The 15,873-nt window shown below is 48.4% G+C and overlaps 1 protein-coding gene across 1 annotated transcript in view; it reads left to right on the top strand.

Annotated features, from left to right (window-relative positions):
* The window catches only part of CDC40 (cell division cycle 40), a 102,040-nt gene that overhangs the window by 75,393 nt on the left and 10,774 nt on the right, over positions 1–15,873 (top strand). The window contains exon 11 of the mRNA XM_075338345.1: positions 3,027–3,142. Coding sequence (XP_075194460.1) covers positions 3,027–3,142 — 116 coding nt within the window. The remainder of the gene's footprint in view (positions 1–3,026; positions 3,143–15,873) is intronic.

Genomic DNA, 15,873 nt, shown 5'->3' with positions numbered 1-15,873 from the left:
CCTTCGCGCAGTTTCACCTGCGTCCCCTTCGATGGGACATCCTACGCAAATAGGACAGGAAGACGACGTCCCTCGACAGGACCGTCTCCCTCTCTCAGGCGACCAGAGCTTCCCTTAGGTGGTGGCTTCTTCCCACTTCATTATCGAAGGGGAAATCCTTCCTTCCCCCATCCTGGGAAGTAGTCACGGCGGACGCGAGTCTGTCAGGGTGGGGAGCGGTTTTTCTCCACCACAGGGCTCAGGGTACGTGGACCCAGCAAGAGTCCTCGCTTCAGATCAATGTTCTGGAAATACGGGCAGTGTATCTTGCCCAGAAAGCGTTCCAGCAGTGGCTGGAGGGCAAGCAGATCCGAATTCAGTCGGACAATTCCACAGCGGTGGCATACATCGACCACCAAGGCGGCACACGCAGCCGGCAAGCCTTCCAGGAAGTCCGGCGGATTTTGATGTGGGTGGAAGCCACGGCATCCACCATATCCGCAGTTCACATCCCAGGCGTGGAAAACTGGGAAGCAGATTATCTCAGTTGCCAGGGCATGGACGCAGGGGAATGGTCCCTTCACCCGGACGTGTTTCAGGAGATCTGTTGCTGCTGGGGGGTGCCGGACGTCGACCTCATGGCGTCCCGGCACAACAACAACAAGATACCAATGTTCATGGCACGGTCTCAAGATCCCAGAGCTCTGGCGGCAGACGCCTTAGTTCAGGATTGGTCGCAGTTTCAGCTCCCTTATGTGTTTCCTCCGCTGGCACTGTTGCCCAGAGTGTTACGCAAGATCAGGATCGACTGCCGCCGCGCCATCCTCGTCGCTCCAGACTGGCCGAGGAGGTCGTGGTACCCGGATCTGTGGCATCTCACGGTCGGCCAACCGTGGACTCTACCAGACCGAACAGACTTGCTATCTCGAGGGCCGTTTTTCCATCTGAATTCTGCGGCCCTCAACCTGACTGTGTGGCCATTGAGTCCTGGACCCTAGCGTCTTCAGGGTTATCTCAAGACGTCATTGCCACTATTAGACAGGCTAGGAAATCAACGTCCGCCAAGATCTTTCACAGGACGTGAAAAATTTTTTCTGTCATGGTGCTCTGTTCAGGGTTTTTCTCCCTGGCCATTTGCATTACCTACTTTTCTGTCCTTCCTTCAATCTGGACTGGAAAAGGGTTTGTCGCTCGGCTCCCTTAAGGGACAAGTCTCAGCGCCCTCTGTGTTTTTCCAGAAGCGCCTAGCCAGACTTCCACAGGTACGCACGTTCCTGCAGGGGGTTTGTCACATCGTTCCACCTTACAAGCGGCCGTTAGAACCCTGGGATCTAAACAGGGTTCTGATGGTTCTTCAGAAACCACCATTCAAGCCAATGAGAGATATTTCCCTCTCACGACTTTCGCAGAAAGTGGTTTTTCTTGTAGCAGTCACTTCTCTTCGGAGAGTGTCTGAGCTAGCAGCATTGTCGTGAAAAGCCCCTTTCCTGGTGTTCACCAGGACAAGGTGGTTCTACGTCCGGTTCCGGATTTTCTCCCTAAGGTGGTATCCCCCTTTCATCTCAATCAGGATATTTCCTCACCTTCTTTTTATCCTCATCCAGTTCACCAATGTGAAAAGGATTTGCACTTGTTAGATTTGGTGAGAGCACTCAGACTCTACATTTCTCGTACGGCGCCCCTGCGCCGCTCGGATGCACTCTTTGTCCTTGTCGCTGGCCAGCGTAAAGGGTCACAGGCTTCCAAATCAACCCTGGCTCGGTGGATCAAGGAGCCAATTATCGAAGCTTACCGTTCGGCTGGGCTTCCGGTTCCCTCAGGGCTGAAGGCCCATTCTACCAGAGCCGTGGGCGCGTCCTGGGCTTTGAGGCACCAGGCTACGGCTCAGCAGGTGTGTCAGGCGGCTACCTGGTCGAGCCTGCACACTTTCACGAAGCACTATCAGGTGCATACCTATGCTTCGGCGGATGCCAGCCTAGGTAGACGAGTCCTTCAGGCGGCGGTTGCCCACCTGTAGGAAAGGGCCGTTTTACGGCTCTTACGAGGTATTAATTTACCCACCCAGGGACTGCTTTTGGACGTCCCAATTGTCTGGGTCTCCCAATAGAGCGACAAAGAAGAAGGGAATTTTGTTTACTTACCGTAAATTCCTTTTCTTCTAACTCTAATTGGGAGACCCAGCACCCGCCCTGTTTTTTTGTGTACACATGTGTTCATGTTGAATGGTTTCAGTTCTCCGATATTCCTTCGGATTGAAGTTACTTTAAACCAGTTTATAATTCTTTTTCCTCCTTCTTGCTTTTGCACCAAAACTGAGGAGCCCGTGGGAGCACGGGGGGTGTATAGGCAGAAGGGGAGGGGCTTAACACTTTTAAGTGTAATACTTTGTGCGGCCTCCGGAGGCAGAAGCTATACACCCAATTGTCTGGGTCTCCCAATTAGAGCTAGAAGAAAAGGAATTTACGGTAAGTAAACAAAATTCCCTTCTTCTTTGAAACGCCTCATATTGCATATAAGGTGTAGTTTAAATTACTCTTCTATAAAAAAGATAAAAGGTTATTCCTATTTCCAATATCATATTCCAATATGTAGTAAGTGTAGCACTAATAATATCAAATACCTCTAATTAGCAATATGGTGTAGTTCTCCTGATTAGCCATATCTCTTACCTCATCTGCAGGGAATTGCAGTTTAGGAATCCATAGTTACGACCATGAGCAACTAACTAATCAATGAGTGGATGTAATCGTGGATGCCCAAGCTGCAATGCCCTGCACATGAGGTAAGAGATATGGCCATTTCATGACAACTGTACTACATTTTTCACTGGAGTTATTTGCTAATATTATTATTAAATCTACTACATATTAGGATAAGATTTTGGAGATGGGAATACCCCTTTAATGAAAATAAAAATCATGTACAATCTGTGCACAAACAATATTTATTTTTTTATTAAATCTGCATTACCTAGGACTTGAAAGACTTAAAAGTACCATGTTAATTTGTGATTTATTTTTTTTTATTTATTTATTTTTTTTTAAAAGGACAATGCATATCCAGGTTCACAAACAGAAAGGTGCCATATTGTGTTAAGTTCAATCCTGATCAAGACAAACAGAATCTGTTTGTGGCAGGAATGTCGGATAAAAAAATTGTTCAGGTGAGCAAAAATGTATCGCTATTATGTTTTTAATAGGAATCTCTCACAGGGATTTTCTCTCCCATCTAAGAGTAGCATGATGTAGGGGCCAAGACCCTGATTCCAGTGATGTATCACTTACTGAGTTTCTTACTGTTGATTTGCTAGGGATTGTATCTGCTGCAGACCTACCGCTTCTCTAAACGCTGAGTTCTGTATAACTCCTCCCACATCACTGATTGGCTGCTTTCTGAAGGCTGCCAGTCATGGAGGAGGGCTTATTCAGAGCTCATGCATGTGGAAGACTACATGACTTGTCCTCTAATCTTCTGCTGATAAAAAAGGGATATTTGTCACAATTGCAGCCAAAGTGTCACACCACTGGAATCAGGGTCTCTGCCTCTACATTATGCTAAACTCAGATTAAGTGGCAAACATTTGATGACAGGTTCTCTCTGTTTTGCTTTCTTGGTTCAGATCTTTTTTATTTTTTCCTTCAGTTGCTGCACAAACCTGTAACAAAAAAAAGTAATTATGGTTGGTGGCATATTAACCGGCTTGTTTTACTCAGCAGCTATTCCTGATAACGAAGGTTAATTCAAATAAAAACTTACAAGTCAGGAAATAATCCCATCTATTTGTTTCAATTACTACTTTACTACGTTGCATATGTTTTTTTTTTTGTTTTTTTTTTTTAACTTATTCCTGCTGCAGCCAGTTTGTTTCTTACCAGGACTCATTTTTCATGTCACTTTATGTGGTAATTACTTTACAAAGCTTTTATATGTTCCCATGATTCTGAGTTTTTTTTTCCGTGACACATTGCACTTTTATGTTAGTGGTAAATTTAGATTGATAGAATTTGAGATTGGTTTAACAAAAAGTATGAAAATCACAACTTTAAAAAAAGTGTAATTTTTTTGATATTCTCATGCACAAGAGTCATACCACACAAAACCAGAAATGCTCAGTTCCGGAGCTGCTCTTTCTTCTGATCTTGTCCGCAGCTTCATGATCTTGTGCAAGCTGGTTAAAAAGTGTTGACATTTTAGAACGTCATTGTATGGGAAAGTATGAACTGCCCAGACATATAAAGTCTATGGGCATTCTGGAAGTAGTTAAACATAAACATAAAGGCCCTATAACCTATGAAAAGTAGCCAGTTTTTGCCCTTTTTATTTCTGCTGCTCCCAAGTATTCCCATTTTCTTCTCAAATCTGCCAAACAATTCAAGATAGTTGCATATTATTAATGTGAACTTAAAGAAGTTGTCCAGTTACCAAAACCAATTTTTTTTTTTCTCTTCTCATAAATCTTGCTAATATGTGCCTCTCCACACATCTATTATGTTATTTCAGCAATATTACCTTTTATCATGCTGTATCAGCACATCCTCATTGCTGCCTCCATCTCTGATGGGGCTTAATCTCTCTCCTGACTTCCTGGGTTCAGTTCCTACAACTTCCATAATCCTTTGTGGTGGCAGCAGTCTGTATCTCACACCCACTCAGATCTCCACCCAAAGACTCCTCCCTGCCTTCTTCCCTGTCTCTGCATGTTATCAAAGCACTGAGAGAAATCACATCAGTGACACAGCAGCAGCTCCAAGCTCTGCACAATACATAAACACACACACACTGGTCTGCACTCACACACTGTGCACTGCTCATCCTCCCTCCCCCCCCCCGTGCAATAACATACTCACCCGATGTGACTCCTCCTCTTCCTCGCCTCTCACTTCTGGTGCCGGCCCGCACACAGCTGCAGGATGGGTAAGCCCTTCTCTTGATGCTGGGCTGTGATGTTTTGGTGATCACTGCCCAAAGCCCAGTCACTCAGGATCAAAGATCGATTGAGCTGCTCATGTCATGTCAACTTTCAGAGCCCGGAAGTTGACATATCATCAGCGGATGTCAGAGGCCGCAGCACCCGGAGGTCATGTGATCGACACTGAGCGAGGGGGATAGGACCGCTCAGTGCCAGATCTGGAAATAGAAGGCAATTAAGAAGAGACTTATAATAGGGATTTACATTGATAGTGAAAAATTAAAAAATGGGTTAACCACCCGTTTAAAAGGGTTTTCTTCCAAAAAGTACATTTTAATCATTAGATCTTGGAATAATAAGTTCCACAATTAGATGTTTTAAAAAAAAAAAATGTTCATATTGATTAAAATGAACTTTAAGAATAACTACTTTTTTTTTTTTTTTTTTTTTGTGGGAACCCCCCTTTTAAGTTTATTGAATTCACCCTATAGGCTAACATGTTGATCCAGAGGAAGGCAAAGACCCCATGGGGCAAGACAGTAAGCTCCATATTATTGGAGAAAAATTCCGTCCTGACTCCACATAAGGCAATCAGACTAGTTGACTTGATCATTGTTCCATCACAATATCGACTGCCCATAACCTGTAATATTATATTTTTAAAGAAAGGCAGCCAGGCCTCTCTTCAAATTTTGTAGTGAATCAACCATTCCCACATCATGTGGCAGTGAGTTCCATCGTCTCACTGCTCTTAGAGTAAAAAATCTGTGTTTGTGATAATAATTAAACCTTTTTTCCTGTAGACGTAATGGATGCCCCCTTCTCCCCAAAAAAGGCCTAGGTGTAAAAGGTCTCTGTACTGTCCCTTCATTTATTTGCAAATTGTAATAAAATATCCTCCAAGGATTTGTTTTTCAAACAGGTTATTGAACTTGGGGTTATTCTTTCTTGATATTGCCGTCCACCCATTCCTTTAATAACATTGGCTGTTCTGCTCAGCACTCACTCTAGTTCAGCTTTCCTTCTTATACACCAGAGATCAAAACTGTATTCTAAGTGTTGCCATATTAGTGACTTATACAGAGGCAAAACTATGTTCTCATCATGAGCATATATGCCTCTTTTAATGCATCTCATTATTTTAAAAGCCTTGACAGCAGCTGCCCGACACTGGTCACTAAAATTGACTTTGCTGCCCACTCATACATCAAATTCTTTTTCAGTTACCGTTTTAGCCAGTGTTTTACATTTAGTACATAATTACCGTATTTTTCGGACCATAAGACGCATCGGACCATAAGACGCACTCTGGTTGTAGAGGAGGAAAATAAAATTTTAAGCAAAAAATGTGGTCATGACACACTGTTATTGGGCGAGGATCTGCTGCTGACACTGTTCTGGGGGGTAATGTCCCCAAATTCTCTACTAAGGTACCCCATCCTGGTGATGATCCTCCTGCCTTGTATATACAGCATATGTCCCTCATCCTGGTATAGCCCACATCCTGCTATATACCGTCATCCTGGCATATGGCCTCATCCTGCTATATACCCCATCCTGGCATATGGCCACATCCTGCTATATACCCCATCCTGGCATATGGCCCCATCCTGCTCTCATATACCCCCATCCTGCTCTCATATACCCCCATCCTGCTCTCATATACCCCCATCCTGCTCTCATATACCCCCATCCTGCTCTCATATACCCCCATCCTGCTCTCATATACCCCCATCCTGCTCATAATATGGCCTCGTCCTGCTATGTGCCCCCATTCTGGTATACAGCCCGCATCCTGTGGCACATAAAAAAAAAAAAAAAAAACGTTCATACTCTCCTTACCTCACTCCCTGCAGCATCGCTCCTACTCTCGTCTGTGTCAGCAGCAGCACCGCTGACCTGTGTGGAGCCGCCACGATCCCTGCAGCATTGCAATGTCCTCCTGTCTGTGCCGCCCGCGGTTGCGTGTGGACACGTGCGCACAGTGGTGACGTCATTGCTGTGCGCACCGCTAGTCTCCACACAGCTGCCACCGGCACAGAGAGGAGGACATTGCGATGCTGCTGGGATTGTGGCCGGTGAGTATACTGATTCACTGCACCCCGCGCTGATGATGATGCGCGGGGGGCAGTGAATACAGCTGCACATGATCACTCCAGGCTGTAGCTACCAGGGGTGATCACGTGGGCCAGCTGTTTATCCCCCGCCCATCATCCCATGGGCGGGATGATGGGCGTGCATATTAAATGAGCGGGTCCACGTGGTCACGGCAGGCGCTGCTACAGCCTGCCCGTGCACCGATGACCCGCTCCACCACAGCACCCTCATTCCCCGCAACCCTACATTCAGACTATAAGATGCACCCACAACTTTCCCCCAACATTTGGGGGGGGAAAGTGCATCATTTATCTACATTAAACTTCAATTGCTATTTCTCAGCCCAAGCCTCCAGCTTACATAAATCCTTCTTTATTAATAAATAATGCTCCTCTGTGTTGATATTTAAATTCTGCAGGGTAATCATCAGCAAATATTAAAATTCTACTCTGTATTCCACCTACAAGTTTATAATTAAATGATAAATAGAAGAGGGCCCAAACCTGACCCCTGTGGTAACCCTCTATTAACTGTGACCCAATCTGCATGTGGTCTATTAATGACCACCCTCTGTTTCCTATCACTGAGCCAGTTGTTAACCTAGTTCCATATATTTTCGCCTACTCCCATTTAGTCTCATTTTATGTACCAACCTTTTTGTGTGGCACTGTATCAAACGCTTTTAAAAAGTCGATATAGACAATATCAACTGCATTTCACTGGTCCAGTCTTACCTCCTCGTAGAAGCTGATCAAATTAATTTTACACAACCGACCCCCTCATAAACCCATGTTGATACTGGGTTATGAGGTTATTCTTCTTGACATACTCCAGGATAGCATCTTTTAGGAAACCCTCAAGGCTTGCCCACATTAGAGGTTAAACGTACGGCCTATAATTTCCAGGCTCAGATTTTGCCCCCCTTTTTGAATGTTGATACCACATTAGCAATCTGTGTCACAGATCAGCACTCAACAGCTGTTAGATAGCAGGCACCTTGCCCCAATCACCGACACAGTGACTGGAGGTTCCAATGACATAAGCTTACATCATTTTGTGGAAACCCTTTGCCAACCATGACGTTAACTTTCATCAAATGTTGTGAATGAGTTAAAGCAAAAGGATAATGACAAAGCATTAACCCCTTAACGACCCATGACGTACTGGGTACGTCATAGATCGTGTGCCGGTAAGCCCCGCCCCCTGCCGCCGGCACGCGGCCGCGATCCGTGCACATATCAGCTGTTATCAACAGCTGACATGTGTGCCTGCTAGCCGCGGGTGGAATCGCTTCCACCCGCGGCCATTAACCCCTTACATTTCGCTGCCAAAATCTGGCAGCGATATGTATATGGGCGCCGCCATGACAGTCACTTACCCCACCCCCACCGGAAGTCACGTGACATGATGACGTGACTTTCGGTGGTTGCCATGGTAGCACAGGGTCATGTGATGACGCCTGTAGCTAACATGACTCACTTCCTCTCAATGCCGGAATACAGTAAAGCACCAAATCTGCAGTTCTCAGCTCTGTAGCTGAGATCTGCAGATAGTGCAGAGCGATCGGATTGCTGATCGCTATAGCCCCCTAGGGGGACTAGTAAAGTAAAAAAAAAAAATTTTTTTAAAAAATTAAAAAAAATAAAAAAAACCTAAGGCCTTGTGCGCACTAGGCGTTTTTGCCGCGTTTTTAGCGGAGTTTTTTACCGCGTTTTTGTGCTGAAAACGCAGTGACATTGCTTCCCCAGCAATGTCTATGGGTTTTCAGAAGTGCTGTCCTCACACAGCGTATTTTTGTAGCTGTGTTTTTGTGGTGACCACAAAAATGCAGCATGTCAATTATTTCTGCGTTTTTCACTGCGTTTTTCACCCATTGAGTTCAATGAGATGTTCAACAACGCAATGAAAAACGCATATAGCCGCGTTTCTATGACTAAAAACGCAGCTATAAACGCAAGGGGTGGGCACTACAGTGACGTGTACAGGAAGAGGATTCCTTCTGTTGGTAAACACAGAAGCATGAATCCTCCCGGTACCGTCACCGCTGCGTCCACCTCCCGTCCTGTGCATGTCAGCTCCGTGCGGCGCCATGTCTGGGCGGGAGGTGGAGGCAGCGGCGAAAACCAAAGTGAACAGTAGAAAAAAAAAATGTCACATATACTCACCTGTCTGCCGGTGCCATGCCCGCTCCCAGCCGCCCCTGTCTCGGTACCGCCGCTCTGGCTGTGTGCAGTCTCCCCGGGGCAGGACCTTGCTTGCAGGACCTGGCGGTGGATCACCTGATGCAGTCACCTGACGCATCAGCTGATCGTAGTCTCGCCGGCTTTTTCGCGCCCGGCCGGCTATCAGCTGATCCTGCCGTCAGGGGACTTCATCAGCTGATTACCGGCAGCTCCTGCAGCGATCGAACGGGATCAGACTCCTGTCCAATCGATCGCTCCAGGAGCTGCCGGTAATCAGCACAGCACATAAGTGAGTATTATTTTTTTTTTATTTTTTTTTTTTTTGCACTGATGCATCAGCTGATTGTATAAAAGCCGATTATACAATCAGCTGATGTGTGATGTGATTCAGGCCCTTGATCCTGACACATCATCTGATCGCTTTGCCTTCCAGCAAACCGATCAGATGATATTGGATCCTGATTGGACGGCGCGGGACCCTGACCCAGGATTACTGCGGAGGGGGGGTCTTTATTGCAATAAAGATGGAGTCACTAATTGTGTTGTGTTTTTATTTCTAATAAAAATATTTTTCTGTGCGTTGTGTTTTTTTTTTTTTTTTATCATTACTAGAAATTCATGGTGGCCATGTCTAATATTGGCGTGACACCATGAATTTCGGGCTTAGGGCTAGCTGATAATATACAGCTAGCCCTAACTCCATTATTACCTAGCTAGCCACCCGGCATCAGGGCAGCTAGAAGAGTTGGATACAGCGCCAGAAGATGGCTCTTCTATGAAAGCGCCATTTTCTGGGGTGGCTGCGGGACTGCAATTCGCAGTGGGGGTGCCCAGAAAGCTTGGGCACCCTGCACTGTGGATTCCAATCCCCAGCTGCCTAGTTGTACCCGGCTGGACTCAAAAATTAGGCGAAGCTCACGTCATTTTTTTTTTTTTTTTTAATTATTTCATGAAATTCATGAAATAATTAAAAAAAAGGGCTTCTCTATATTTTTGGTTCCCAGCCGGGTACAAATAGGCAACTGGGGGTTGGGGGCAGCCCGTACCTGCCTGCTGTACCCGGCTAGCATACAAAAATATGGCGAAGCCCATGTCATTTTTTTTTTCTTTTTGGGCAAAAAACTGCATACAGTCCTGGATGGAGGATGCTGAGCCTTGTAGTTCTGCAGCTGCTGTCTGCTCTCCTGCATACACTAGTGAATGGAGGATGCTGAGCCTTGTAGTTCTCCAGCTGCTGTCTGCTCTCCTGCATACACTAGTTCTGCAGCTGTCTGTCTGCTCTCCTGCATACAATGAACATTTTGAAGAAGGAAATGACATCAGACCTTTTTTTTTTTTTTTTCTTTTTTTCATCAACAATCTTTAATGGCATTGTGCACTGATTAAAAACGCAGTGAGCAAAAACGCAGCAAAAAACGCACCAAATAGCGGCAAAAACGCATGCGTTTTTGTCGCGTTTTTTAGCCGCGGGTGCGTTTTTTGAGACAAAAACGCACATAAAAACGCAGCGTGAAAAAAACGCCTAGTGCGCACATACCCTAAAAGTTCAAATCACCCCCCTTTCACCCCATTGAAAATTAAAGGGTTAAAAAAAATACAAAATACACACATTTGGTATTGCCACGTTCAGAAATGCCCAATCTATCAACATATAAAATCAATGAATCTGATCAGTAAGCGGCAAAAAAATTACGTTTTTTGGTCGCCGCAAATTTTGCGCAAAATGCAATAACAGGCGATCAAAACGTAGCATCTGCGCACAAATGTTACCGTTAAAAACGTCAGGTCGAGACGCAAAAAATAAGCCATCACCGAGTCTCAGATCCTGAAAAATGAGAACGCTACGGGTTTTGGAAAATGGCGCAAAACGTGCGCCACGTTTTTTGGACAAGCTTGTGAATTTTTTTTAACCCCTTAGATTCAAGTAAACCTATACATGTTTGGTGTCTAAAAACTCGCACTGACCTGAGGCATCACGTAGATATCTCAGTTTTACCATATAGTGAACACAGTGAATAAAATATCCCAAAAACTATTGTACGATCACACTTTCTTTATCGTTCCTTTGGGAGACCCAGACCAAGGGTGTTTGTGTGTCCTCCGGAGGCAGAAGCTAAAGTACTACACTTAAAAGTGTAGCTCCTCCCTCTGAGCTTATACACCCCCTGGTGAGCAGACCCAGCCAGTTTATCGCTTTGTGTTCAGGAGGCATACATCCCCACTTGCATTCTCATGTGATTTTTTTTTTCCTTTTGGAATGAGTTTGAAGAACTGCGGGTCCACGTCTGGACCCCCGGCATGTCCCTTCTCACCCCACTGTGTCGGCGGTGTTGTAAGGTTGATTTCCTAGGCTGGAGCCTTACATGCCGTGCTCCTTCACCATCCCTCCTGGGCTCTGGCTTGAAGTGGGAGCCAGCACGGTCTCCATGCCTGGCAGGAGACCGGTCTCCATCCGCAGCCCTTCAGGACCCTGCTGGACCGGAGCACTCATCCCCAGGGACCTGGCCCTGCGTCTCAGCAGCTAAGTACCTGAGACGTTTATATTTGGGGGTCCCTGTGCTTTATTGTTTGGGGAGAGTGTGCTTACTGTATTTACTGACATTTCCGGCGGGTTCTCTAGCTGTCGCCCGAGAACCGCGCCGATGGTGCCTGCGCGTCGGCCTCGCCGCTCAAATTTAGGCCCCGGCTTCGCCGGAGGCTTAGTTTCGTTTCACTGCCCTCGCATGTCACTCATGCAGAGGGACAGCGCGGCTCCTCCCGGCGGCCGTTCTGCACAAGGGAGGGACACTCCCCACTGCTGTGCGTGTCTCCTCCCCTGTAGGTCTCTATGGCCCTCCAGATCCCGCTCTTCATGCAAGTCCCGCCCCCTCTCTTCGTTCCGGCGGCCATTTTCTCAGAGTTCACTCAGCGCTGGTCTGCGTTCTGCATCCTGCTGAGGTGCTGTGTTTGGGGGTCCGGGCTTCGGGATCTGGAGGGCACACAACACCGCTCTGCACAGCACAGCGGTCTGGTAAGCCACAACCGGCTCTGGTTGTGGACCTCTTTATATACTCTCTGGGGTTCATTCTCTGGCAGAGCCCCCACTCCAGCAGCATGTCTCACACGAGGAGCAAGGCTCCAAAGCTTTACTCTGTATGCGCTGCATGTAAGCTCCTGCTGCCTGAACCGAGCACCTATCCACATTGTGATGCCTGCTCTACCTTGGCAGTGCCACAGCCTGGAGTCTCTCCCCCAGTGGTCTCTCAGGCTGCTCCTGCACCTGTGGCTGAGCCCCCGGCTTGGGTAGAATCCTTTTCTAGGTCTATCTCCCAGTCTTTTGCTGAGTCCATGGGACTTCTGTCCAGGACTTTGCTGAATATGCATCAGCCCCCCTCACAGAGTGCCTCTGCTGCTAGGGCTCTCTCAGGACCGGAGTTCACAGAGGATTCATCATCAGGTCCCAGACCCCGTCCTCCTAAGAAGAGACGTAGGGTTCCCTCTCCCTCCTCCTCCCGCGGCTCTGATTCAAGAGCGGACTCGCAGGATGAGGAGGATGCCTTTACAGGGGGCTCGGAGGCTAACTCCATGTACCCCATTGATCTGTCCGAAAGTGACTCAGATCTTAGTGACTTGATTGCTCCCATTAACTCTGTACTGGATCTCAATCCGCCAGTATCAGAGGAGCAACCCTCTCTGGCAGAAAAGCACCAGTTTACCTCGCCTAAGAGGGCAAAGAGTGTGTTCTTTAACCACTCCAGTTTTCAGGCCGCTGTGTCCAAGCCCAGGGCCTGTCCTGACAAACGCTTCCCAAAGCGTGGTTCTGATGACCGTTTTCCCTTTCCACCTGAGGTGGTCAAGGAGTGGGCTCAGTCCCCAAAGGTAGACCCCCCGGTGTCTAGGCTCTCTGCCCGGACCGTTGTCGGTGGCTGATGGCACCTCCCTTAAGGATTCCACTGACCGCCAGATTGACCTTCTGGCCAAATCCATATATGAAGCGGCGGGGGCCTCGTTTTCCCCGACTTTTGCAGCAGTGTGGGCTCTCAAAGCCATCTCTGCTTCTCTAGAGGAGATGCATTCCCTCACCAGGGAATCTATGCCCGAAATGGATGCCTTAACTTCCCAAGCTTCGGCCTTTTCATCCTATGCCATGTCTGCCATGCTGGAGGCTTCTCACCGCACTGCGGTGGCTTCGGCTAATTCCCTCGCTATCCGCAGGATCTTGTGGCTTCGAGAGTGGAAGGCAGATGCTTCTTCAAAGAAGTACCTTGCTGGGCTCCCTTTTGCTGGGTCCCGGCTGTTCGGAGAACAGCTGGATGAAATTATTAAGGAAGCTACTGGCGGGAAGAGTACTTTCATGCCACAAACCAAAGCCAGGAAACCTGCCCAGGGTAGGAATCAGTCGAGGTTTCGCTCCTTTCGTTCCTCCAACTGGTCGTCCTCTAAGACCTCGGCCTCGTCCACTAACTCAGCCAAGGACCAGAAATCCAACTGGCGCCCAAAAGCGCGTCCACAGAAGACCGCAGGAGCTGCTGCCACTAAGGCAGCCTCCTCGTGACTATCTGCCCGCTCCAGCAATGTCCTTAGTCGGTGGCAGGCTCTCCCACTTTGGCGACGCTTGGTTTCAACACGTCTCCGATCAGTGGGTGAGAGATATCATCTCCCAAGAGGTTTCTACTCAAATCTCTTCCTAGTCCCCAAAAAGGATGGTACATTCCGGCCCATCCTGGATCTCAAGCTTCTCAACAAGCATGTTCAGGTGCGGCACTTTCGCATGGGGTCTCTGCGATCAATCATTGCCTCAATGACCCAAGGGGATTTCCTGGCGTCCATCGACATCAGAGATGCCTATCTGCATGTGCCAATTGCAGTTTCACACCAGCGTTGGCTACGTTTTGCAATCGGAGAAGATCATTTCCAATTTGTGGCTCTCCCCTTCGGGTTGGCCACAGCCCCTTGGGTATTCACCAAGGTCATGGCAGCAGTGATTGCGGTTCTGCACCTACAGGGGTTGGCAGTGATTCCTTACCTGGACGACCTTCTAGTCAAGGCTTCATCCAGCGCAGACTGTCAGCGGAGTGTCTCGCTCACTCTCGCCACTCTAGCCCAATTCGGGTGGCTGGTCAATCTGCCCAAATCCACTCTGACTCCGACCCAGAGTCTCACGTACCTAGGGATGCAGTTCGAGACTTTGCCGGCACTTGTGAAGTTGCCCTTAGTCAAACAGCAGTCCCTCTAACTGTCAGTGCGCTCTCTGCTGAGGCCCCGCCGTTATACCCTTAGGCGTCTGATGCAGGTGCTGGGTCAAATGGTGGCGTCAATGGAAGCTGTCCCCTTTGCCCAGTTCAATTTGCGCCCCCTGCAGCTGGACATTCTCCGCTGTTGGGACAAGCGGCCTTCCTCCTTACACAGGTTAGTGGCTCTGTCGCCACAGACCAGGAGCTCTCTTCAGTGGTGGCTTCGGCCCCTCTCTCTGTCCCAGGGGCGCTCCTTCCTGGCCCCGTCCTGGGTGATCCTCACCACGGATGCCAGTCTATCCGGCTGGGGAGCGGTATGTCTCCACCACAGAGCGCAGGGCACTTGGACTCCGTCCGAGTCAGCCCTTTCAATCAATGTGCTGGAAACCAGAGCCGTGCTTCTAGCTCTCCTAGCTTTTCACCACCTGTTGGCGGGCAGGCACATTTGAGTCCAGTCAGACAACGCGACAGCGGTTGCCTACATCAATCACCAAGGCGGGACACGCAGCCGCCTGGCAATGTTGGAGGTACAACGCATCCTTCAATGGGTGGAGGACTCCAAGTCCACCATATCCGCAGTCCACATCCCAGGCGTGGAAAACTGGGAGGCAGATTATCTCAGCCGTCAAACCGTGGACGGTGGCGAGTGGTCCCTGCACCCGGCAGTGTTTCAGTCAATCTGCCGCAAATGGGGCACTCCGGACGTGGACCTAATGGCATCTCGTCACAACAACAAAGTTGCTGTTTACGTGGCAAGCTCCCACGATCCTCAGGCATTCGCCGCGGACGCTCTGGTTCAAGACTGGTCCCAGTTTCGTCTGTCCTACGTGTTTCCCCCTCTAGCTCTCTTGCCCAGAGTCCTGCGCAAGATCAGAATGGAGGGCCGTCGAGTCATCCTCATTGCACCGGACTGGCCCAGGCGAGCTTGGTATCCAGACCTGCTCCATCTGTCCGTAGAGATGCCGTGGCATCTCCCGGACCGTCCAGACCTACTCTCGCAAGGTCCGTTTTTCCGCCTTAATTCTGCGGCTCTCAAATTGACGGCGTGGCTCTTGAGTCCTGGATTTTGACGGCTTCTGGTATTCCTCCTGAAGTCATCTCCACTATGACTCGGGCCCGTAAGTCTTCCTCCGCTAAGATCTATCACAGGACTTGGAGAATTTTCCTGTCCTGGTGTCGCTCTACCGACCATCCTTCTTGGCCTTTCTCCTTGCCGACCCTTCTGTCTTTTCTACAGTCCGGTCTGCAGCTAGGACTGTCCCTCAACTCTCTCAAGGGACAAGTCTCAGCTCTGTCAGTTCTGTTCCAGCGGCGTCTCGCTCGGCTGGCTCAGGTCCGCACCTTCATGCAGGGAGCGTCTCACATCATTCCGCCTTACCGGCGGCCCTTGGATCCCTGGGACCTTTAATTTGGTTCTCACGGTTTTGCAGAAACCCCCCTTTGAGCCTCTTAGGGAAGTTTTCTTGTATCGTCTTTCACAGAAAGTGGCCTT

The sequence above is a fragment of the Anomaloglossus baeobatrachus genome, chromosome 3 (genome assembly GCF_048569485.1).
Source record: "Anomaloglossus baeobatrachus isolate aAnoBae1 chromosome 3, aAnoBae1.hap1, whole genome shotgun sequence".
Taxonomy (NCBI): domain Eukaryota; kingdom Metazoa; phylum Chordata; class Amphibia; order Anura; family Aromobatidae; genus Anomaloglossus; species Anomaloglossus baeobatrachus.
Note: the sequence above shows the minus strand (reverse complement) of the source record. Positions and strands in the feature narration are given on the sequence as shown.